The 24,741-nt window shown below is 40.6% G+C and overlaps 1 protein-coding gene across 3 annotated transcripts; it reads right to left on the reverse strand.

Moving 5' to 3' along the window:
• Positions 1-2,969: 2,969 nt before the first annotated feature.
• LOC139753254 (alpha-(1,3)-fucosyltransferase 7-like) lies at positions 2,970-23,484 on the reverse strand. 3 transcript variants are annotated; one of them, XM_071669510.1, is made up of 6 exons: positions 23,242-23,484; positions 11,056-11,232; positions 10,720-10,903; positions 8,436-9,762; positions 7,535-7,677; positions 2,970-7,385 (listed from the first exon to the last, which is right to left on the reverse strand). In XM_071669510.1, exons 4-6 carry the CDS (start codon positions 9,738-9,740, stop codon positions 7,148-7,150), a joined length of 1,686 nt encoding a protein of 561 aa, XP_071525611.1. In that variant the 5' UTR covers positions 9,741-9,762; positions 10,720-10,903; positions 11,056-11,232; positions 23,242-23,484; the 3' UTR covers positions 2,970-7,147. The 3 variants fall into 3 exon arrangements, with proteins under 3 accessions (XP_071525611.1, XP_071525610.1, XP_071525608.1); XM_071669509.1 differs by lacking the exon at positions 10,720-10,903; XM_071669507.1 differs by lacking the exons at positions 10,720-10,903; positions 11,056-11,232.
• Between the last annotated feature and the right edge of the window lie 1,257 nt (positions 23,485-24,741).

The following is a 24,741-nucleotide window of genomic DNA, read 5'->3' on the forward strand; positions in this document are numbered from 1 at the left end:
AGGGAGCTGTGGTTTCAGAGCATTACACATGACAGCTAGAGACTTGAGTGTGAACAAATGTGGCCTTTTGTCTGTTTTCCTGGTACTGCTTCACATTTTCCACATTAGAGGTACAATGAGTCATCATTCATAAGACTTGTTAACACTTAGGAAACACAGATACAAAGAATTTATATAGGTGCTCTCATGGCAGTAGGTCTGAATTCACAACACAATATTATTTATTTATTTATTTTGCTTTGTCGCTGTCTCCCGCATTTGCGAGGTAGCGCAAGGAAACAGAAGAAAGAAATGGCCCAACCCACCCCCATACACATGTATATACACACACACGTCCACACACGCAAATATACATACCTATACATCTCAATGTACACATATATATACACACACAGACACATACATATATACCCATGCACACAATTCACACCGTCTGCCTTTATTCATTCCCCGCGCCACCTCGCCACACATGGAATACCATCCCCCTCCCCCCTCATGTGTGCGAGGTTGTGCTAGGAAAAGATAACAAAGGCCCCATTCGTTCACACTCAGTCTCCAGCTGTAATGCAATAATGCCCGAAACCACAGCTCCCTTTCCACATCCAGGCCCCACACAACTTTCCATGGTTTACCCCAGACGCTTCACATGCCCTGATCCAATCCACTGACAGCACGTCAACCCTGGTATACCACATCGATCTAATTCACTCTATTCCTTGCCCGCCTTTCACCCTCCTGCATGTTCAGGCCCCGATCACTCAAAATCTTTTTCACTCCATCTTTCCACCTCCAATTTGGTCTCCCACTTCTCCTCGTTCCCTTCACCTCCGACACATGTATCCTCTTGGTCAATCTTTCCTCACTCATTCTCTCCATGTGCCCAAACCATTTCAAAACACCCTCTTCTGCTCTCTCAACCACGCTCTTTTTATTTCCACACATCTCTCTTACCCTTACATTACTTACTCGATCAAACCACCTCACACCACACATTGTCCTGAAACATCTCATTTCCAGCACATCCACCCTCCTGCGCACAACTCTATCCATAGCCCACGCCTTGCAACCATACAATATTGTTGGAACCACTATTCCTTCAAACATACCCATTTTTGCTTTCCGAGATAATGTTCTCGACTTCCACACATTCTTCAATGCTCCCAGGATTTTCGCCCCCTCCCCCACCCTATGATTCACCTCCGCTTCCATGGTTCCATCCGCTGCCAGATCCACTCCCAGATATCTAAAACACTTTACTTCCTCCAGTTTTTCTCCATTCAAACTTACCTCCCAATTGACTTGACCCTCAACCCTACTGTACCTAATAACCTTGTTCTTATTCACATTTACTCTTAACTTTCTTCTTTCACACACTTTACCAAACTCAGTCACCAGCTCCTGCAGTTTCTCACATGAATCAGCCACCAGCGCTGTATCATCAGCGAACAACAACTGACTCACTTCCCAAGCTCTCTCATCCACAACAGACTTCATACTTGCCCCTCTTTCCAAAACTCTTGCATTCACCTCCCTAACAACCCCATCCATAAACAAATTAAACAACTATGGAGACATCACACACCCCTGCCGCAAACCTACATTCACTGAGAACCAATCACTTTCCTCTCTTCCTACACGTACACATGCCTTACATCCTCGATAAAAACTTTTCACTGCTTCTAACAACTTGCCTCCCACACCATATATTCTTAATACCTTCCACAGAGCATCTCTATCAACTCTATTATATGCCTTCTCCACATCCATAAATGCTACATACAAATCCATTTGCTTTTCTAAGTATTTCTCACATACATTCTTCAGAGCAAACACCTGATCCACACATCCTCTACCACTTCTGAAACCACACTGCTCTTCCCCAATCTGATGCTCTGTACATGCCTTCACCCTCTCAATCAATACCCTCCCATATAATTTACCAGGAATACTCAACAAACTTATACCTCTGTAATTTGAGCACTCACTCTTATCCCCTTTGCCTTTGTACAATGGCACTATGCACGCATTCCGCCAATCCTCAGGCACCTCACCATGAGTCATACATACATTAAATAACCTTACCAACCAGTCAACAAGACAGTCACCCCCTTTTTTAATAAATTCCACTGCAATACCATCCAAACTTGCTGCCTTGTCGGCTTTCATTTTCCGCAAAGCTTTTACTACCTCTTCTCTGTTTACCAAATCATTTTCCCTAACCCTCTCACTTTGCCCACCACCTCGACCACGACACCCTATATCTGCCACTCTATCATCAAACACATTCAACAAACCTTCAAAATACTCACTCCATCTCCTTCTCACATCACCACTACTTGTTATCACCTCCCCATTAGCGCCCTTCACTGAAGTTCCCATTTGCTCCCTTGTCTTATGCACTTTATTTATCTCCTTCCAGAACATCTTTTTATTCTCCCTAAAATTTAATGATACTCTCTCACCCCAACTCTCATTTGCCCTCTTTTTCACCTCTTGCACCTTTCTGTTGACCTCCTGTCTCTTTCTTTTATACATCTCCCACTCAATTGCATTTTTTCCCTGCAAAATTTGTCCAAATGCCTCTCTCTTCTCTTTCACTAATAATCTTACTTCTTCATCCCACCACTCACTACCCTTTCTAATCACTTCACCTCCCACGCTTCTCATGCCACAAGCATCTTCTGCGCAATCCATCACTGATTCCCTAAATACATCCCATTCCTCCCCCACTCCCCTTACTTCCATTGTTCTCACCTTTTTCCATTCTGTACTCAGTCTCTCATGGTACTTCCTCACACAGTATTTCTTAATCATTACCTTTAGGCAGAATCTGAGCAATCCAGAATAAAGGAAGTTTCAAAGTTCCCAATGCAAAAACAAAATATATATGGTTATGAACAAGGGGATGGATAACAGTGATATTAGATGCTTATTACTTATTCCAGTATGCAGGGATGGTTAAAACTCTGTTGTCTTTGGTAAAATAACACTTATAATTCTTCCTTTTCTTTTGATCTATAAATAAGTACAACTCATACCAATTTATTCATAACTCCATGAAGAAAACTACCATGAAAATAGTATTGTACATATCACATACTTTCTCCAACATTAAAGTCATTATTGTCTTTTAGGTATTTTACTAGTACTAAATACTGAAGTTAATTCAGTCAATCTTCATTCATCTTGAATCAACATAAATATCCTATTCAAAAATACTCACCTAGCATGCCCTGTGAGCATAAAAAAAGTTAATAAAGGTGAAATAATTTAAAGACTTTATGTACGTAATGTTTTAGTTTTTCAGCACCTTAACACATCCAGCCACAATTGGAAAATGTTTTAAGGTTTATAGATAATATTATGACTAGTAGTCAACATTTCTATGCAACTAGAGAGATAGCACAAGAAAATGTGGATTAACACCAGTACAAGTAAGGGCATAGCGAGCTGTATAGAGAACATTTTAAATTAAGCAGAAATAGGATGAAAATGTATCACAGTGTATATACATAGCATTAATGATATAAGAAATTTTATTTTCATGAGCAGAGAAATATAAATATCTAACTTCCCACACTTTGGTAAAACTGAATAAGTGCATTAATGTCAAGAACTGATAAAGTTGACACTGTACCAGATGAAACTATTCCTACAAGATATGGGCATATTGGCCAGGGTGTAATCACAGGGACTTTTAATATGCTATGTACAAATATGTACTAGTTAAAACTGAATACAGTAATAAAGATATCAGTGGCACTGGAGCCAGCAACATATAATCCTGACAGATGAGACAGGTTTATGTGTATGAATTTACATATTTTAGAAATTAATTTTTCAGATCTTGGACCTCCATGCCCCAACCCTGTGTCCCTACCTACTTATGAGATTTTGCTGTGATGGCAGGGCTATTGCAAAGCACTCACCACACTTCTCACTTAATGAATAAGACTATTCTTCACAACTGTCTTCAGCATTACATAATCTATTCTTGGTTCATCTGGGACTGATTTCAAACACATCGGGTATTCTTTTAGATGTTTCTGTAGTTGTTGTGGGATGGCAAAAAGGCAGAGATACCCAGTTCCTAGGGAATGACCTGCCATTGTGAATTTTACCTACATCACATATTTTTTACTCTGCAAACTTTGACTGACATGTTTCAATGAAGAAAAAACTAAATTGTGAAGATAATAAAAATATATTCACCCTCTTACCCATGGTTTTGTCTAAATTAGCAAATAATTTTTTTCATATCTATATATCTGATGCCTGTTCCCTACTGGAACTCCCTTAAGGGGTTGGCCATAGTAACAGTCTTCATAACTAGGAAATTCGAGTGCTGCTTATTAGCCTTTAGTGCCTGACCCTTAACAGGCCACTAGCAGAAGGCAACTCTAGCACAGTGTTTGCAGAGGCTTCTACCTCATGTTTTTCTACTGACTGCTTCTACTTTATTTCCCTACTGAAAACTTCTGCCTAATGCTCCTGCCTAAATGTTCCTACCTACTACTATCTATTGCTCCTGCCTTTTTGTCAAAAGACAGGACAAGCACAGAGTGCTCACCACAGGAAAATCTAGTTACGTAGAATGAGCTGTGAGTTATTTGTTTTCAGGTGTTGATAATTTACTTAATTTTAACAAATATTGAATTTTATAGATAGTGTTTAATAATATACATATTTACATGATATGATTTTGTTAAATTTAACAATAATACAAATTGTGTACTGGTCTCTCTTACAAAAACTTCACTGGTACTGGTACCTAATCTGAACGTACGTGATTTACCCTTTGCTACCCAAAATACATTGTAACCAAGCTAAGGTTCACATTCTTGTGGTTGGGCATAACCAAAATACATTTGAAAAGAATTCATTGAAGCTGAGACGATGGATTTCTTTAAATGAAGTTCCTTTACATGACATACTTGGTATTCAACTGATGACAATACAGCCTCAAAAAAGGTGATTTTTTTACTTATGGTGTAACCCATAGTAGGCAGAGTTTGGTATAAAGTAAAAGTCAACAAAAGTGTAGGTGGCTGGTTGTTAAAACTGTCCTGTTACACATTCAGAGAAGAGGAAGGCTTTTACATACATAATGTACTAGATTAGTCTATGGATAACAATCTCTCAGAAAACTGGCCAAAAGGAATTTCAATAATCTTCCTCATGATAGAACATTTTATCCTCCAAAATCCAGACATTTGTAATGCCAAACCTCCAAAACCAGGATATTGTTAAGACTTACCAATGGCCATAGTTATTCAAAATAAAAAATTCAGATTCTGAATACCTTGTGTAGTATGGATTATGGTATATAATTCCTCTCTCAAGACCCATGATAAATCCTTCACAAGAACCCAAAAAATAACAGTTCTGGAGGATATATATGGTCCAAGTTTGGAAGGATATAGGTTTCTCCATGGTTGTTTAATTATGGATGGGGTTGTTAGGGAGGTGAATGCAAGAGTTTTGGAAAGAGGGGCAAGTATGCAGTCTGTTGTGGATGAGAGAGCTTGGGAAGTGAGTCAGTTGTTGTTCGCTGATGATACAGCGCTGGTGGCTGATTCATGTAAGAAACTGCAGAAGCTGGTGACTGAGTTTGGTAAAGTGTGTGAAAGAAGAAAGTTAAGAGTAAATGTGAATAAGAGCAAGGTTATTAGGTACAGTAGGGTTGAGGGTCAAGGCAATTGGGAGGTAAGTTTGAATGGAGAAAAACTGGAGGAAGTAAAGTGTTTTAGATATCTGGGAGTGGATCTGGCAGCAGATGGAACCATGGAAGCGGAAGTGAATCATAGGGTGGGGGAGGGGGCGAAAATTCTGGGAGCCTTGAAGAATGCTTGGAAGTCGAGAACATTATCTCGGAAAGCAAAAATGGGTATGTTTGAAGGAATAGTGGTTCCAACAATGTTGTATGGTTGCGAGGCGTGGGCTATGGATAGAGTTGTGCGCAGGAGGGTGGATGTGCTGGAAATGAGATGTTTGAGGGCAATATGTGGTGTGAGGTGGTTTGATCGAGTAAGTAATGTAAGGGTAAGAGAGATGTGTGGAAATAAAAAGAGTGTGGTTGAGAGAGCAGAAGAGGGTGTTTTGAAATGGTTTGGTCACATGGAGAGAATGAGTGAGGAAAGATTGACCAAGAGGATATATGTGTCAGAGGTGGAGGGAACGAGGAGAAGTGGGAGACCAAATTGGAGGTGGAAAGATGGAGTGAAAAAGATTTTGATTGATCGGGGCCTGAACATCCAGGAGGGTGAAAGGCGTGCAAGGAATAGAGTGAATTGGAACGATGTGGTATACCGGGGTCGACGTGCTGTCAATGGATTGAACCAGGGCATGTGAAGCGTCTGGGGTAAACCATGGAAAGTTGTGTGGGGCCTGGATGTGGAAAGGGAGCTGTGGTTTCAGTGCATTATTACATGACAGCTAGAGACTGAGTGTGAACAAATGGGGCCTTTGGTGTCTTTTCCTAGCGCTACTTCGCACACATGAGGGGGGAGGGGGTTGTTATTCCATGTGTGGCGAGGTGGCGATGGGAACAAATAAAGGCAGACAGTATGAATTATGTACATGTGTATATATGTATATGTCTGTGTGTGTATATATATGTGTGCATTGAGATGTATAGGTATGTATATTTGCGTGTGTGGACGTGTATGTATGTACATGTGTATGTGGGCGGGTTGGGCCATTTCTTTTGTCTGTTTCCTTGCGCTACCTCTAACGCGGGAGAAAGCGACAAAAAAAAAAAAAAAAAAAGTTTCTCAAAACCATATCTCCCAACTCCCTGCCATACCAATTAAGCTGAGTTTGGAAGAACACACTACACATACAGTAAAATAAATATGTACTGCATGTATTTTCTTCAAATGCCATGGAAAGACGAACATTTTCTTCCTCCAGAAGTGTAAATTTCCCTAAAGGGCCAAATGATTCAATTTGAGATACAATTCAAATATAACCAAAGCATCACATGAAGCTCATATATTCAATATATTTACAAGAACTTCAATATCTTGTATAACATGGCATCCTGAGCACTTTTCACTCAAAACAAATATTTATCTTGTAAACCTGGACTTGGAATGAGACTAATCCAGTACAGTATAACTATCACACAAGCTAGGCTTAGATTATTTTACTCAAGTGATTTGAGCCTTTTTTCCCAAGTAGGTGGGTAACACAGAGCTGTTTTATTCCAATAAACTTCCAAGTTTTTGTATACTTTGGGTGTTGGATCATTATAGTTGAGTGCCTCACAGATGCGGCAATAGTGGAACACTTCAGAGGCAAAGTATCCATGTTCATTCAGGATACGATACTTCAAGCGCCATGCATGATATCTATTGTAAGCCACAGAGTTGAAGGCCAGGTACCTGCCGGTAATCGACAGCATTCAGTATTTAAAAATTAAATGGACTGCAACAACTGTATGCACTTGGACTGAAGTTTTATCCTTACCTCTACACTATCAAGTTCAATATCTTTAAATCAACAATAAATGTCTTGTAAATTTTTCACTTACATTAGATATTTTGCAAGGTGCTGAGGTGTTGGAAAATCATCGATGTGTATGAAGGAATCAGGTGGCAATATCTTCTTATAGTCTTGAACTTTTGCTCCCATTACCACAGGAACAGCCCCTTTACCTAATGCATTCCACCAAACCTACAGGAAGAACATATACTCTTAATTCTGGTTAAAGACATTGGATCAGTAAATACTCACAACACATACCGTAAGCTCAAGACTACTGAAAATATACAAGTATCCTGATTAAGTATGAATGACCATGCATTTCCATGAATCATGAGGTACTGCTCCAGCCTTCATCCTTATACTACAAAGGATGATAACAGAATACTGTACTGTAGTTTGATAGTAAAAATAAAGATTTCACGGATGTACAACTTTAAGTATTTTTAAGTTGCTGGCCAAAGATGAAACTACCTGAAAGTCTAAAACAAGGGGGTTGCATGTTCATAAATGAGATAAAAGTGACAGTATGCAATGAAATTCAGCAACACAGGTACCAATAAAAGAGGAAAAGGGGAAACAAAAATCAATTGCATTTTCTTGAGTGTTGTCTTAGGCTGTTGATAATATGAATGCAATTCATCATAATACTGCACTATCAGAATGTGAAAAGTAAATTTTAGTGAAGTACTGCAGAGATACTAGTACATTAACAAAAAGTGGATGGCACTGACAATGAAAATCAAAGCTTGAGATAGATGCCATTCACTTCAAGATGCTCACCAACCTGAAGTTACAGAGTGCAATTTCAATGTGAATAATGAATCTACAATTTTTTTCTGGTTGCCAGCTGAAAGACAATAACTAATCTTGAATTGCTTTCTTATTTCATGAACAGAGCTTGATTCTGCTTCATAAGTTTTAAGTAATTATACTGCAGATTTCCTTACCTTTTCAGTGATATATTGAGAACAATCTCCATTTTCAAATGCCAAATAAAATTTGTAGTCATTTAGAGCTTTGCAGTCCTTTTTAAAATGTCCTGGGCACTTTAATGTACCACAACCTCCATATGTATCAACTTGTATGTACTTCTTCAGCTCCCCAATATATTTCCACCTTTTATTTTGTCCTCCACAATTTGATCCCAATACTGCTACTATTTTTGGTTTAAGTTTAAAGTAATCAATATATTGAAAGGATGAAGCTTCCTCCGGAGCCATTTCAACAGTTCTACCATATGGAACTGGAACATCACTGTCCATCCTATAGGTCATTGACCAGTTGAAGAACCCATTGTAATCTGCCATATCCTTGTTTTTTGCGACCATAAAGGTGTAGTGAGGGTTCTCATCTGACAACCAGATCCATCTCTGGTTTACTTTAGTACGACTGGGGAAAGAATGAGGTCCTTTGGTGCGATGAAGATGAAATACAATGGCATCTGCCGTCTTTGCTGCAATATCTTCATAAGTCAGTTCACAATTATGCACTGAACATTTTTGAAAAGGATCTTTCTTTTCCTGTCCATACTGCCTAAGAAGGCGACTTTCTATCAAGGGGCCATGTTTCCAGATCAAAATCGTGAAGGTTCTGTTTTTCTCTGTACCAATTTTCTCATCCAAAAAAAGCCTTCTTCCCAGCACAGATAGGCTATGTATCTCGCTGTCACTAAGGTTTCTCCAGTTGTGAAGCCTCTCCCAAGGAAGTTTGTCATTCTCTACCCAGTTACTGTCTTCCTGTTGAGGAGGAAGCTGATGAAAACTAACTTCTGCCTCCTCTTGTTCATCTATCTCATCCCCCTTTGCAGCCATAGCACTCTTTTTCACAACATATGTTTCAGGTTCAATTGAATTCACTTCATTTGCAGCATTGGCATCCACTACATGACCTTTAATTTCTTTCTCATTTCCTTCACCATCTAAAACTTCACGTGCAGAATTTTCCTCCTCATGTACACCGAAACTAAGTTCTTTCTTGACAACTGGAGCAGGCGGTGTCAGTTGCTCACCCAGAGTAAAAAAACGAGGAAACACTACTTTAGGATGTTCATCCATTACCAACTTTTGTGTAGATGGATCTTCATCAGTATTCACGAAGTGTCCAGCATTAAGGCTCCCCTGATCGACATGATACTGCAGAGAACTTCTTTGTTCGATTAAGAAGAGGAGAAGGTTAACAGCAGCGAAGGCACAGATGAAGAGCAGGATTAGCCAGTGAAGCCGCACCGCCCGTACCACTCGCCACAGGTGCATTGTCTACCAAAGATGCACCCCCCTGGAACCATAAAACAATCATTAATGAAAATAGTTGACCAGGAACTGAAAACTTTCATATGAAAGCTATCGGGATGGTACAGTATTATACATAGACTAACAAACAAAAAACTTGGTAATTGGATTTTGTGACTATCAATTGTTCTCTTTTACTGTCCGTTCAAGTATTATATCAATGCATTAGTGCCTGAATATGCACGAGGGTGTGAAGCGTGCCTGGCATGAAGTGAATTGGAGAGATGTAGTATACAGGGAACGACGTGCTGTTATTGTGCTAAACTAGCGGTCGGGGCAAACCACAGAAAAGTCTGTGGGGCCTAGTTGTGGATAGAAGGCTCTAGTTTTGGTGAATGATACACGACTATCTCGGTAACGCAAGAAATTATAATTATCATTATTATTATTATTATTATTATTATTATTAGTAGTAGTAGTAGTAGTAGTAGTAGTAGACTTGATCGCCGTTTCCCAAGTCAGCGAGGTAACCCCCATACATATACATATCAATATATACATACACGGACATATACGTATATACACATGTACATAATCATGCTTGCCTTCATCCATTCTGGCGCTACCCCGCCCCACAGGAAGCAGCATCACTACCCCCAGATTCAGCGAGGCAGGACTAAGAAAACGGACAAAAAAAGGTCACATTCATTCACACTCATTCTCTAGCTGTCATGTGTAATGCATCGAAACTACAGATCCATGCACACATCCAGGTAGGCCCCACAGACCTTTCCATGGTTTACCTCAGACGTTTCACATGCCCTGGTTAAGTCCACTGTCAGCACGTCAACTCCGGTATACCACATCGTTCCAATTCAAAAAAAAAATATATATATATATATATATATATATATATATATATATATATATATATATATATATATATATATATATATACGATCCAACCACAACAATACACTACATCAAGTACGTAAATACTTACTGTTGGTACTTTTAGTAATTTCTTTCCAGTTTGTGGCCTAACCTACTTGCACCAAAATAACAGGCCTGCGTTGAACACTATCTTCCTTGCATTCTTATGGCGAAGTGGCATATGAAACTTCCCCTTTGATATGTAACATTCTACAGTACATTCAAGTTAGTGCCACTACAACAGAGATAAAGATCTGAAATGAACATATTGCAAATGACCATCTACAAACAAGTTTTTAGTTAACGGTGCACTATCACTAACCGTGCTTTAACGAACCAGTTTCAATCGAATTTGTGAAACACATGAATATTCATTAACGTGTGCGTATACATTTGTATGTCTTACATTAAAATATAAGATTGACACACTTGTGAAAACGTGATCAACGTGAATTCGTAAAAATTCTCCATTCGAACACCTGCGTTGTGTTGACTTGACGGTCCTTCCACCCGAGACCATCTGAGCACCAGTTGGACTTGCCTTCATCATTTGGTTGTTTCATGTCACTTTATAGGGTTTTGCCTGTAAAAGTTTCATATGGATAAGTGTCCCCTAGAGAGTTTACCTGAAGGCCACATAACTAACGGGAGGTGAAAACAAGCGTAATGAGTATAGTGAATTCAGTTCCTTGAAAAGGAGTGTAAAATATCGGGAGATTTCATCCTCCCTTGTATCGCCACCCCTCGCCTACAACAGGGAGTTTTGGTCCGCCCAAGGACCCTAAGCTAAAGAGTGAGCAGTGATGCTGGAAATGGAAATACGAAATAAGATTGAGTATATTCAAAAGTGGTGTCTGCTATACAAAACATTCAACGAGTTAAGACCCACTGGATGAGACAGTACTGATACATGGGCCTTTAGGCTTAACTACCAGGGTCATTAAGGTCGCCATCGTTATATTTTCACCAACAATAAAATACTCTTGAACACCAAGTGTTCAAAATCTATGTACATCCACACTCTCACTGCCAATATCCCTAACTAGAATGAGGTACGTGATACAATATATATGGCAGAGTGAAGGGATTTGAGGTAAGTCAGGACACATTTGGAAAAAATAAGAGGCATCTAACCGCATCATGGTATATCAAAACACAACATATCTCATATATAAAGAACATCCATGTTATACAGGCATTTACTCCTCTGAATAATACAGTTCTAATGAATCACAGTTCCTTTCAGTGATAGCGCTAACCTTCATCGTACGTCTGGCCGCAGGAGCTGCCGGAAGGCTCTGAAGGGTGTCACGGACTAGAGCGCACCGACCACGAATGCGATTGCTTTTCTCAAGTCATTTTCAGATAATTGAGATGAAAAGTAATTTATCCATAATGCACACTTAGCAAAATGGACTCTATATAAAAATCACAATCTATGATGCCATACCGCTTATTAAACGTTTTTTATGGAAATATTCTTTGCTTAAGACAGGAAACACGTTTTGAGACAAAAATAAAGGAATCAAATTTGCTCCGTATAAAATAATACAATTTACAACTATCCTGCAGAAATATCAGCCGAATTAAATGATCTATATAACTGGACTCTAGCCCGTATGGATTATAAAAAAAAGCCAGAGATATTAAAGCCTCAATACCCGCAACAGTAATTTCCGTTTTCACATAAACCAAAATTATGTAAAACAGTCCAATGGATATGTCTCTACTGTTATAGCGTTCGCAGGAGAGTGAATAGGACAATCAAGAGATGAAATCGATGCAAGAATATGGTCATATCCCAATGCGACTGAGTGCTACAATAATGAGACCTAAAACGGGAAGACATCGACTTATTTCGAGGAGTTCCATCATGGTAGTCACTGAAGTGACAGACACCTCCCTATTAACCCATTAAACAGCGCCACCCCTCAAGGTTCTGTCCTGGTGCCTAACTTCTTTCTTCTCACTATAAGTGATATTTATTAAACCTATAACCCTACTGTCTACCTAAAAAGATAATTCCCTCTACTAATTTCAATTCATTCTCCCCACCTCCCTCCGATAGTTCTTTTTCTCGCACTGAATCTCTCTCTCTCTCTCTCTCTCTCTCTCTCTCTCTCTCTCTCTCTCTCTCTCTCTCTCTCTCTAATTCAGATCCCCGCCGCTTGGTGGCATGGGAGAGCAGTATCAAGTTGAAATTCAAAATTTTCATTGCATCCCATACCCATATGTTAGTTTCCACCTATCAGATTTAAAAATAATGCAATTCAACCTGCAATAACGAAAATGTTGGGTTTTAACCATGTCTCACCAGTCTATCCTGGAAAAGCCACACAAGGTACATTGCAAAATCTGCTTCCCAAGAGACGGGTGTTGCAAAGGTACCTTCCTTATTTTTCTTGCATCAGCCATTCCATACTTACAAGGGTCTCATCTACTCCAGCTTGCATACTTTGGACAGCTGTTCTTCCACCTCTGTCTTAGCCAGAGTGGGGTCAACAGCCTTCTACAGCATCAACTCTCCCGCCATCACCTCTCCAACCTTCCCTTCCCATATGCCAACACAAAGCTTCCCAGTCTCAATTCTACATGTATTATTTCTTAGCCAGAGTCGAATCAACGGCCTTCTACAGCATTAACTCTCCTGTCATCACCTCTCCAACCTTCCCTTCCCATCTGTCAACACGAAGCTCCCAAGTCTCAATTCTACATGCATTGCTTTGCTACTGCTTTCGTAAGCTGTCTTCATGTGTTCCAGCTCCTAAGTCCTGCCCTTACAAAATGCGTCTGGCTGCTGCTTCCCTTCACTTTTGTGAGGAGACCGACCACACAAGGATATACATTCGGACGTATGTATCACCATTAACCTGAATTCTCTCATCCTTTAACTTGCATATACTGTCAACATCGAATTATTAGTCAAATTCATTGAAATCTTGACCTAAGTTTGTAACGAATCTAACAGTTTTAGAAATACACATGCCACTAATAAGTTCGCTGCCAGTCTCTGTTAACTATCTACTATTTTTCGAACTGGTCATTTCAGTAGGCTAAACTGTCAAACCAATAGCCTCTCGCAACTCACGGGGAAACTATTTGTCACAATCGATAATGAACATCTCGCTTTACTGCTATTTATTCTACTGCTCATATCAGTGTATATTTAGTTCACATCTAACTAATGTACATTTCCATTCGAGAGAGTTGTAAGTTATCATCAATAAGTAAGGTTAATCGGTTCCATCCCTCTCACCCGCTGATAACCTTATTTTCAAGTACAGTGTCATTGCTCGTTTGAAAATACATTAAACAATACAAAGCCGCATTTTTATTATTCTCTCACTTATTCTCCTTATAGAGCTAAACTCATCGTAGTGAATGCACTGCATGCAAGACCATTATACTGTTCGTTGGCATGTTAACTTCTGTATAACAAAAGATGAGTCATTATAAAACCACAGGGTTTTTGTCGCAGGAGCTGCGAAATTATTGTGCACTCCTGCCCATCCTGTGGGCGGTGACGCAAAAGGGAATACAATGTGCACCAAAGAACCTGGGACTGGACCTCAGTCATTAAGTTACACAAGCGAACTGTACGAGTAACTGACTGAGTGACAATATATGATTTATATAACAAATCCCATGTGAACTATTTACGAGGGCAGAACAATGACCAGCTAAATACAGTATACAAAATGCTTAGAAAGCTTCAAATATTTTTTCGATAAAACAGTGTTATAGATGAAACTCTTAAATCAGTACAATTATCTTAGAATTGACTAATTCTAAAATATTCAAGTTCCTAATGTTGCAAAGGGTGTGAGAAACTCCTATGAAGCCTAGCACACCAAGCATCAACAAAATATACATGTCTTCTGATACTGTTAGTGTAAAGATATTCAAGGTTGTCCTTGCGTGCTGATGATCAGACGGTTCTCCTTGTATTGACTTCAAGTCCATAAGGTTTTGTTCGTGTTCTTTCTGGAAGACTGTCCTAAGGGGAAATGATGTAAGCGGATGTCTGCGTGGGGGGGAAGTGACGGATAGCGATAAAAGGAAAATGGCAGGAAACTTCTCACAAAGTGGCGATACGATCTATATAACAACGACATAATCAATGTAGCAATAAAAGGCTTTAGTAAATTATATTCTTCAACAGATGTAACCACACACAAATCGAATTTCAAAATGATTAATTTGGATTAAAATGTTTCAACAAATATACTCGCTGGAAAGTAAAGGCCGTATAACTGGCAGATGAGCTCAGCTATTAGCCTAACCTCTCCTAGTATACCTAACCCTTTAAGCAGGGAATTAAAATTTCCAGACTTTCTGAAAAAAAAAAAAAACGTTTTTTTGAAGGATTCTTTTTCTCCTAGTGTATGAAATATAGGAAGTAACAGAGAAACAAGAAATACAACCCTCACACCAGATACATGCGATTAAAAACATGGTGCATAAGATATATAAAAGACGGGCAACATGACTGTAAGACTTTCCCCCCAAGGCAGAGAGAGTATAAGAACAACCACACACATACGCCATCCGGACGAACACTAAGTAAAGATAAATTCCTTGCTTGTCGTTAGGAGAGAAGCTAAACTGGGAAGCAAGGTTCTGAGAGACGTCTTCTCAGCCACGATAATGATGAGGTGGATCCACCAACATCCTCCACCTTCCTTCGCTCAGGTATAGCGACCTCAACCCCTGGCCTCGACGTGCAGAGCAAACCTGAATGCCTGACCATCCCCGAGCATACGTCATCATGATTCAAGGTCGATGGAAAGGTGCTGAGGAGTCCGAGAAGTTGAAAACACAGGAACGAAGCAGATGTAACAAAACATGATTATGCTCACATCATCAGGGGAGATACAAGAATAAGATAGAAGACGTGGAACAGTCAGTTGATATTAGAAGAGACGTAGCTAAGACGCACTGGTCAACAAGCGTTTCCAGATGGTGGTGTTTGGGTCTGGCAACATGCGTCATAAAATTTTTATGTGGACAAGAAAGGTAAGTTTAAAAATTCTGCGTACAATGAAGCTATCCATTTGTACAGACCTTCACTATTATTAATTTTGCAATTCTTTGTGTATTTAATAATAGAAGATCCAATATTTTTCGTGGCAAAGGAGCTACAGCGAAGCTGTGTATATACGTGTGTATATAATGAAAGGTATTCTCGGACTCTGCCTGAATGAGGTTACATGGCAAAAGAGTCAACTTTGGCACCAGCGAGTTATCGTCAGTTGACGTAACGGAGTGCAACCGTCTCGTCAAAGAACTTTTCGCTTTAAAGGAGTCAGTCCTGACCCTGCTACTGTGCATAGCGCATTCTTAAACCTGCAGGGGCCCCTAGATAAAAAGTCCAAGGTTTGCAGTTCCTTCATGAAAGGGGTCCTGGTACTGTATAATTAAACCAGTGTACCGAAGGTTTAGACTTCGTTCATAAACGAGGTTATGAGACGGAACAACACGAGTGTAAACTTTTACGCGTTAAGCACAGACAGTAGTCGAGGAGAGAAAGTGGGCGAGTGTTGGACAGGAAATACTATACTCAGCTGGACAATTACTCTCCCAACAGTATTTCCTGACAAACTACGCAGTACATTCACCACAAAATTCACGGCAACGACGTATGGTATTCACCCCGGGACAACAATGCTAGGAAGCTTTAGCAGCGGTGGGTGACACCGCCATTTGTTGCTGGATACGAGCCACACCCGTGAGGACTGGGCAGGCAGAAGGGACGCTGCCAAACCATTTTGCCCCACCTCGCCTGAGAACCATTACTAAGAGGGTATCTCCCCGCACACCGCCACCACCTGAAGCCACTGCCGGCGTCTGCGTTATTCCTGACATCAGGGAAGCGGGATATATATATGACCTGATGCCCCACACCGCCAGTTGGTGGTCCAGTGAAGATGAACAAGCGATTCTGCCTTTGCCAAGTCAGAGGAAAAAGGCATCCTACCCCACGGCCGTCATTCCGTCGTGCTCGTGGGTTGTTCATCTTAATCCGTGGCATCAGGAACCCTGAAGCCTTCCCTTCCTCCCCCCACCATCGACACCACAAGATGCATCAAACAACAGCGAGTGCATTCTGAAACATCCGGGTAAGACGTGTGACGAGGGCAGTGTGTACTATACTTATCCCTAACAGAACAAAGGCAATTAACCTCTATAGGACGATGCCAGGCGTATGATAAGAATATAGGATCAGCTGGGTACAGTGGCCAGTGGGGATACCTTGATCACAGTATATATATATATATATATATATATATATATATATATATATATATATATATATTGTACCGACCTGGGTACAGCGGCTGGACAGGCCCTTGGGAACGCCCTTAATGACCTGAGGACTGATGGATCCTTGGGAACGCCCTAATGACCTGAGGACTCATGGATCCTTGGGAACGCCCTAATGACCTGAGGACTTATGGATCCTTGGGAACGCCCTAATGACCTGAGGACTCATGGATCCTTGAGAACGCCCTGAAGACAAAATTACTTGCGTCTGTAAACGTTTCGTGAAGGGAAGGGGGAGGGAGGGGGGAAAAAGGAGGGTTAAAAAGCAAAATCCAGGCACTCCCGCAACACATGACAAAGCAACTGCACAGCAACAACTTTCACTAATCGTGTGTGTTCGAGGCTGTATAAGCAAACCGGATTTGACCAAAACTTGTTTTTTCTTTTTTTTTTTTTTCGCTTGCACTTTTGACTCGCAACACAGCCTGTTAGGCCAGCCCAGTGCTGACGGGGTTTGGTGAGGGGTACTGGCTCCTACCCCACCATCTGCAATCTCCCTCCTTATCTTTAGTTTTTCCACGCACGCCTACCGACCACCAGTCACAACCATGTGGTTGCCGCAGTCTCTAAAAGAGTAAAACAAACCAGAAATGTCAATGTCGTGACCATCCTGTTGGTCTAACGTCATGGATTCGCTCGCGTCGTCACGGATTTCCTACAATGTGATTGGGTGGTATCGCAGCTTCACTATTTTCCAGACACAAAGTGTCCGACTCTTCGGTAAGGGAGGTTGGTCCTTCTTAAAGGTAAGGCAGGAAATGTCTAGGCCATCTCTCTCCTCTCTTACTGGCGCATGAGCAGAAATAAAAGTGCGTGTACATGTGTGCGTCAACCATCAAAACTAAAATGATGCCTGAGTCTTGTGTTACAAGCAAAACTCTATACTGATCACATATTACGGAGGGGCAGTTAATCAGAACCTTCTACTGTTCATTTTTTCAGAAATCCCACTACGAAAAACTAATAACTTTTCCTTATATTTTTCGTATACATGTTCGCCATTTTTCGCTTCAGCAAGGCAGCTCCAAAAACAGACGAAACGGCCCTATGTTAGCACATCCCCTCAATAGCTGTCATGTATAACAAAAAAACCTAAACATTATCTTATACACATAAAAACTGCTGACAGAAGAGGAGAGTTTTCGCACCTCTCAAAAGCTAAAGATCAATTTTGGCTGGTGGGGACTGGGCCGCCAGGCTAGAAGCCATATATATATATATATATATATATATATATATATATATATATATATATATATATATATATATATATTTCGATACTATTCGCTATTTCCCGCGATAGCGAGGTAGCGTTAAGAACAGAGGACTGGGCCTTTGGGGGAATATCATCACCTAGCCCCCTTCTCTGTTCCTTCTTTTGGAAAATTAAAAAAAAAAAAAAACGAGAGGGGAGGATTTCCAGCACCCCGCTCCCTTCCCTTTTAGTCGCCTTCTACGACACGCAGGGAATACGTGGGAAGTATTCTTTCTCCCCTATCCCCAGGGATAGGGGACAAAGAATACTTCCCACGTATTCCCTGCGTGTCGTAAAAGGCGACTAAAAGGGGAGGGAGCGGGGGGCTGGAAATCCTCCCCTCTCATTTTTTTTTTTTTTTTTTTTTTTTTTTCCAAAAGAAGGAACAGAGAATTGGGCCAGGTGAGGGTATTCCCTCAAAGGCCCAGTCCTCTGTTCTTAACGCTACCTCGCTAATGCGGGAAATGGCGAACAGTTTGAAAGAAAGAAAAAAAATATATATATATATATATATATATATATATATATAATGCCCTTGGGACTACTTCAGTGACTCCACTGGTATAGAGCGGTTAAGTAAGCGGTATAGTCAGGTAACTGTGTCAGCTTGTGTTAAATGCCATTCTGGTTATCTCCACCGTGACCGCAACGACCCGGGCAAAAAATGAGGACACACCCCGCCACTCCTCTTGAAGCTGCCTGTCAGTCATGGGCAAAGGCATTTGAAGCAGTGCACACAGTGCCATCTCAAACACCTGCTAAACATTCTACAGCAGACGACAACAAAGGCTCATCCACGTCGCCCGTTTCGAGTTCAGGTCACACCGCGAGAGGCGGTGTCAATATGCTTAAACCTAAGGTACAAGTGGGCGCTTGTTGGTGACGCCTCAACTAAACCGTTAAATGCTTTGCCTTTATTAATCTATAAAGGAAGTGACGTCTTATATGTACATAATACAACTTACAGCCAAACGACCGCTTGCACCGCCAGACCTACCAACTGTTCCGAATAGATTCTGGGCCATGTATGGGTTTCCCACTTCTCTCATATATCAATTCATATATCAATGAAAAAAAAACTAACAAGCTAATCTCGATAACTGTACCAGGAGGGCTACTTAAACAGAGTGGTCAGGTTAGTTTGAGGTCGTACCAACAGCTCTTGCGGCCGTTACCTCAGCAGGGGTTAGCTTTGAGCGATCCCCGTTACGTAAATAGTAGCAGAACAGCCACACCGCCACCCTCCCTCCCCTGTTCTCTCTTCCTCGTATACCTCACCAGGCTTTTCATATACCGACACTCTTGACAACATTTACTTCTAGTTAAATTCAAATTCGTCCTTCATCCAGACTCTGTTAAACCACACTGACTACTAATTAAATTCCAATTCTCACATACTTCAAAAGTCAGTACAGCCATTATTATTATTATTATTATTATTATTATTATTATTATCATTATTATTATTATGTTCCTCTGGATAACCTTGAGGAAGATGGCCTCCATACTCCGGAAGGGCCGTAAGGACTGCCGACCGAGGAAGCGGAGACACCAGTACATTGGTGGGGAGTCCGCAAGAACTTCCCAGTACTAAGGGTGTGGTCTGGTGCGGGGTTGTTGTTACATCAATGACAAAATCATGACGTAATAGGCATTTTGCCAACTAGTCGACACCGGCAGCGGCTGAAACATTATGTCCCCGAGTTTAATTTTCCCTGGTGCCAGGGCCGGCCCCTAGCCTCATAGGGAAACAAGCTTAGTATCTTACCATTGACATTCCATTCTAAACTGCTAGTTCTAAGGGGGTGCGGGCGGATTATACCCTATAACAATTTGAAAATCTAGGGAGTCTGGAACAGGATTTCCTGCTTTCTGAAGGCTGCAATAAAACGGTCGGGCCAAAGGGCGTTCCATTAGCGGTCGAGGCTATTCACTCTGAGTACACAGACCATCGTATAGGAAGGGCTGGCCCTGCCTGGCACCATCTCAGGCAAAGGTCGAGGGTGTCGAACAAGGTCGACTGGCTTATTTCATCCCTAAACTGTCTACAGCAAGTTGGCGTCGATTCAAAACATCATTTCGCTCATTAGAAATTATCTATCTCGATAAGTGCAATTTTTTTTGTTTAAAGGAAAAATTGATACACCCACAAATAAAAATGGAATCGAGAAAACACCATTTAGACTCATTCGTTCCGACTACCAATGCGTAATTGTAAAGCTCTTTGAACGCATCGTTACGACCCTTAGCTTTCATATCCTGGTTTTACACCTAACCCTCAGGTCAAAGGTCAGGCTCTTTATACCCAAGGGTCGTTCCGCTGTGCTCAACGAGTTCACTCTCATCGACAGACCAAAAACTGTATGCAATACTATGAAATATGTTAATCAGACGGTTCTGTAGCGTTGCTATCGAAATTTTTTTTAACGGCTTAAAGCCTCCTACAGAATCTGTCAACATCAGAACATCAACAATCCCCAAATTGTCAAACGGGAACTCCTAGAATAATGGAGACGACATTCCTTCCACTTTATAATGGAGACGACATTCCTTCCACTTCATTTCATACAAGACCACAATCAACGGACATTATAGTGCCAGTCCTTTAAAAAAAAAAAAAAAATCACCATTACCCCCCCTCCACACAAATACGAGACTAAAGTCACCTGCCCACAACAGCAAAATCTCATGCCTCGAAATTGATGCAACCGTGACTGATCAAAATACAGAAACACAAGAGGGGTAATGGAATAGAGATAATACCAATTCTTCCAGCCCAATTTCCCAACCCGATGGTAAAATCAGCCAATTTACTTGTTTTACAACATACGGCGATCAGTAACCAGTAATTTTACATTCCATCTGTGCAGTCCGATGGCCGCACTTATGATGTTATTAGTTTAGAAAATCTGCCTCTGTCGACAATGCGATGAACGAGGACCACCATTTCCCATCAAATAATTCGCAAGCGAACATCGTTGACAATTCGATAACGACCTATTTACAATCGAACATTTCGTCTCTGACTACGCAATTCCTCAATGACTGTCATTTATCCTTCTTATGCCGAATAGTTGCCACTCAATGACTGTTACTTATCCTTCTTACCTAAAAGTTGCCAATCATTAACATAGAGTTATTCACAGTCATCCTGCGCGGCCGACGTGACTGGATGTTTTAAAAAGGTGACAAGTTCCTTCACAACCGCACTCATTAACAAACGTCAGCTCTACTGGGAACGACTGAAAGCAATGACATGGTGCCCTCTTCAACTCACTGGACAAATGCCCTCAATGTACCTCACCCAGGGCATCTTATTACACCGAAGATTCCTAAAGAGATGCCCTGACCTGACAAGCCTGGTAGTGGATAGGCTGGGGGACTACCAGGCCATGGCCTCAAAGAAGCTCACGTAAGGTTAGGCAAGGTCATCATGAATTACTAGTCAGGTCATCGCATTACGTCAGGTCACTGCACATCCTGGAGGATACATACAGCTACATACCGCATCATAAATAGCCTCTACGACCTACCATGGGTCTTTCTGCTTCATTCCAAGTCCGGCAACGCTGACTCCCGGGCTGGTGACATCATCATGACCTCCAGCAACACTCCCACTGTCAGGCATCTGACATCATCATGAAGTCTGACAATACTCCCATGGCCAGGCTGGTAACATCATTGTCAGGGTATATAAAAAAAAAAAAAATCACCCGTGCCTGTACCTTAATTGTGTCGCTCACTGAAGACAAACTTTGAAGGGCCAACATAACCAAATGCTGCATCTTGATAGCTGTTAAGCTTATGCCAAGGCTAGCAGGATTTTGGTGAGACGGCCTGGCCTGATTGGCTACATCAGTTTACAAATCACCCGCTTACTCTTGCAGTCATCATTCTATCTAACTCATTTATTTTTATCTTGCTCTCCCGTCTAAACTGCCTAGAAAATCTAAGGAATTCTCTAACAATATATCAAGATTTTTTGCTTTCCCCTAACCGTTTGTTGTTAAACGAATTTGCAAAATTTTGTTTTTGTCTATAAAAGAAACTTAGCAACAAATTCCATTTGCCATGTACGCCCAGGCACCCAGCACTAGCTCCTTTAGCAACTTTACGTCTTCTGTAAGTCGTCGTAACTTACCGCCTGGCTCCACTGACTAAATCCAAAGCATCACTTACATGCATCTCTTACTTTTACAGCTTCTTCAACAAAGTTTCTCACTTTACTACAAGCAGACTAAAGTCACCTACTACAACTGTACTCCCTCTACTTACTCCTCTCATTAGATTCTCATGTTAAAATAGAATGCGCGGCCAGCAAACACTACCCTTCCGACCCAATCCTTCCTCGACCAGCATTACTCTAACAAATATGACTAACCCCTCTTAAATCTACTCTTTGCAATCACTTTAACCGCTGAGACCATTTGTTCGCACAAATCTAATCTTCGATCAAGAAACTAAATGACAGGAAATTATTCGGAACTTTTATCTCCTACGATTGACCGTTGCTTGAGCAATCCAAGAATCATTTTCGAAAATTAGTTTCGGACTGAAAGCAACCTACCCATAGTACAGACAGTACAGTGAAGACAATATGAAGTTAAGTGGACATTCCTCAGCAACAGTCACACACTGGAGGAATGGACTATCACTTTACTGTACCCGAGGCAAATAAATCTTTATCATACTAATTAAATTCCGAGCATAATGGCAGTACTAGTTAAACTAAGCCCTTATCTCTTATGAATAGCATAAAAGACTGATTCTATGGCCAACTACTACTCTAAAAGGGATATCTTATCTCTTGCTAGGACACCAACTGGCCAATGATGCAAGCATATCAACGACAGTATTTCTAAATCGTTCACCTCCTCACACTGATAAATACGTAAACAGCATCAACCTTATCATTTATCTTTGTTATATGGAATTTGTTAGAGTCAGTTTATTCTCTGATAAAGGACGGATTACCCTCTAATGTCAACAGCAAATAACAAACACCCTGCTTACCGCTAGGATCACGCGAACATATCTTCTTTAATACTGCAACCTCTACCCTATACTATCTTCATGGTTCGTCATCAAGCCTGGTACTCTTCCATTATTCTGTTCATAGCGTAATTCTGTTCTCACTATTTTCATATACAATGAAATATGCATATGTAGTCACCTCATTGGTATTACTTTGAGCGCAAACATATATAACTATCTCCACCTTAGGTCACCCACTGACTGCACCAACTTCTCCAGGATAATGTGCACTTGGCAACTCGCTACCGCAAGGAAAAAGGACGTACTGGAGTCCATTAAGAGAACTGAAAATGCTACTTGCAATCCTTGAGGGAGTGTGAAGAACAAACCAGTTTCTCTGGCATACATATGTAAAGGTTTGCTTTAAAGAGCATATGATGTATCACTGCATGCATGCGAAATTAGCATTCACAGACTATTTTCCAGCCCGCAAACACAACACGCATAGGATGCAACCCAAAGCTGTAGATATCACATGTATGTCTTTTATACTGTAATCCGTGAAAAGTGAATTATTCTACAAACGAACTTACATTTCTTGTTTGGCGACATCTGTATGGATATTACCTGGCGATTAATGACTTGGCACGTGAAGTGGTTGTGCCACTTGTTTCTATATTTACTCTGCAACTTGTTAATGCGCAGTAGGACTAAACGTATAATCTTGTATACCTGAATGTATTTCAGATTTTTCGACTGACGTTTATAAATTAACAATGTCCTTATAATCCAATCAATCAACAGCCGTTAATATCATATGACCAACCCATTATCTCATAGACAGTCGTTGCACTTTGAGTTGACATATATATAACGCATTTCAACTTCATAAATTCAAGTTATTCAGTCATTTGATAAACCAACGTGTACAAATATATCTGTTTACTACAAATTTTATGTTTGAAGCATGCAACGGACTGTGCCTCGTTGATGACAGACACTGTTTCAAACAATATCATACTTTTTCCTTAACTTATTGGGTACAGCTGTTGATTCAAAATTCATGAGTCCTTTCACTTCCATCTTGTCTGTCTGTCCCTTTCCATCCAAGCATAAGATTTTAACACAGTCGAAGAGGATTTAGGGTGTTATTTTGATTAATAAGACGAAAATGTTGCACAAACCTTTGTAATACGGGCTACGATTTACCCGTGCATAACAATTACGGTTCTATTGCTTAAAAGAAAAAAAAAACGGAGAGTGAGAACTTCACTAGTTAGCCAATTTGAAATAATCTCAATTAGATTTTTATAATTTTCAGTGATTTCATTCAAATCTCATCCGCGTTATTATGGTGAGCCATTTGCAATGCGGGTTTAATATTTCTCTGTTCCCATTAACCACTTCCTCTGACACTCTCATGTTAGTGTGCGGGCTATGCTATTGTGTCATCACCAATGACACTTCCGGGATTTCAATTTCGGTAATTCTGAATCGGTCAGGCCAGGGCACGTAACACTCATTAAAGCTTTTCCGACT

The sequence above is a fragment of the Panulirus ornatus genome, chromosome 14 (genome assembly GCF_036320965.1).
Source record: "Panulirus ornatus isolate Po-2019 chromosome 14, ASM3632096v1, whole genome shotgun sequence".
NCBI lineage: Eukaryota > Metazoa > Arthropoda > Malacostraca > Decapoda > Palinuridae > Panulirus > Panulirus ornatus.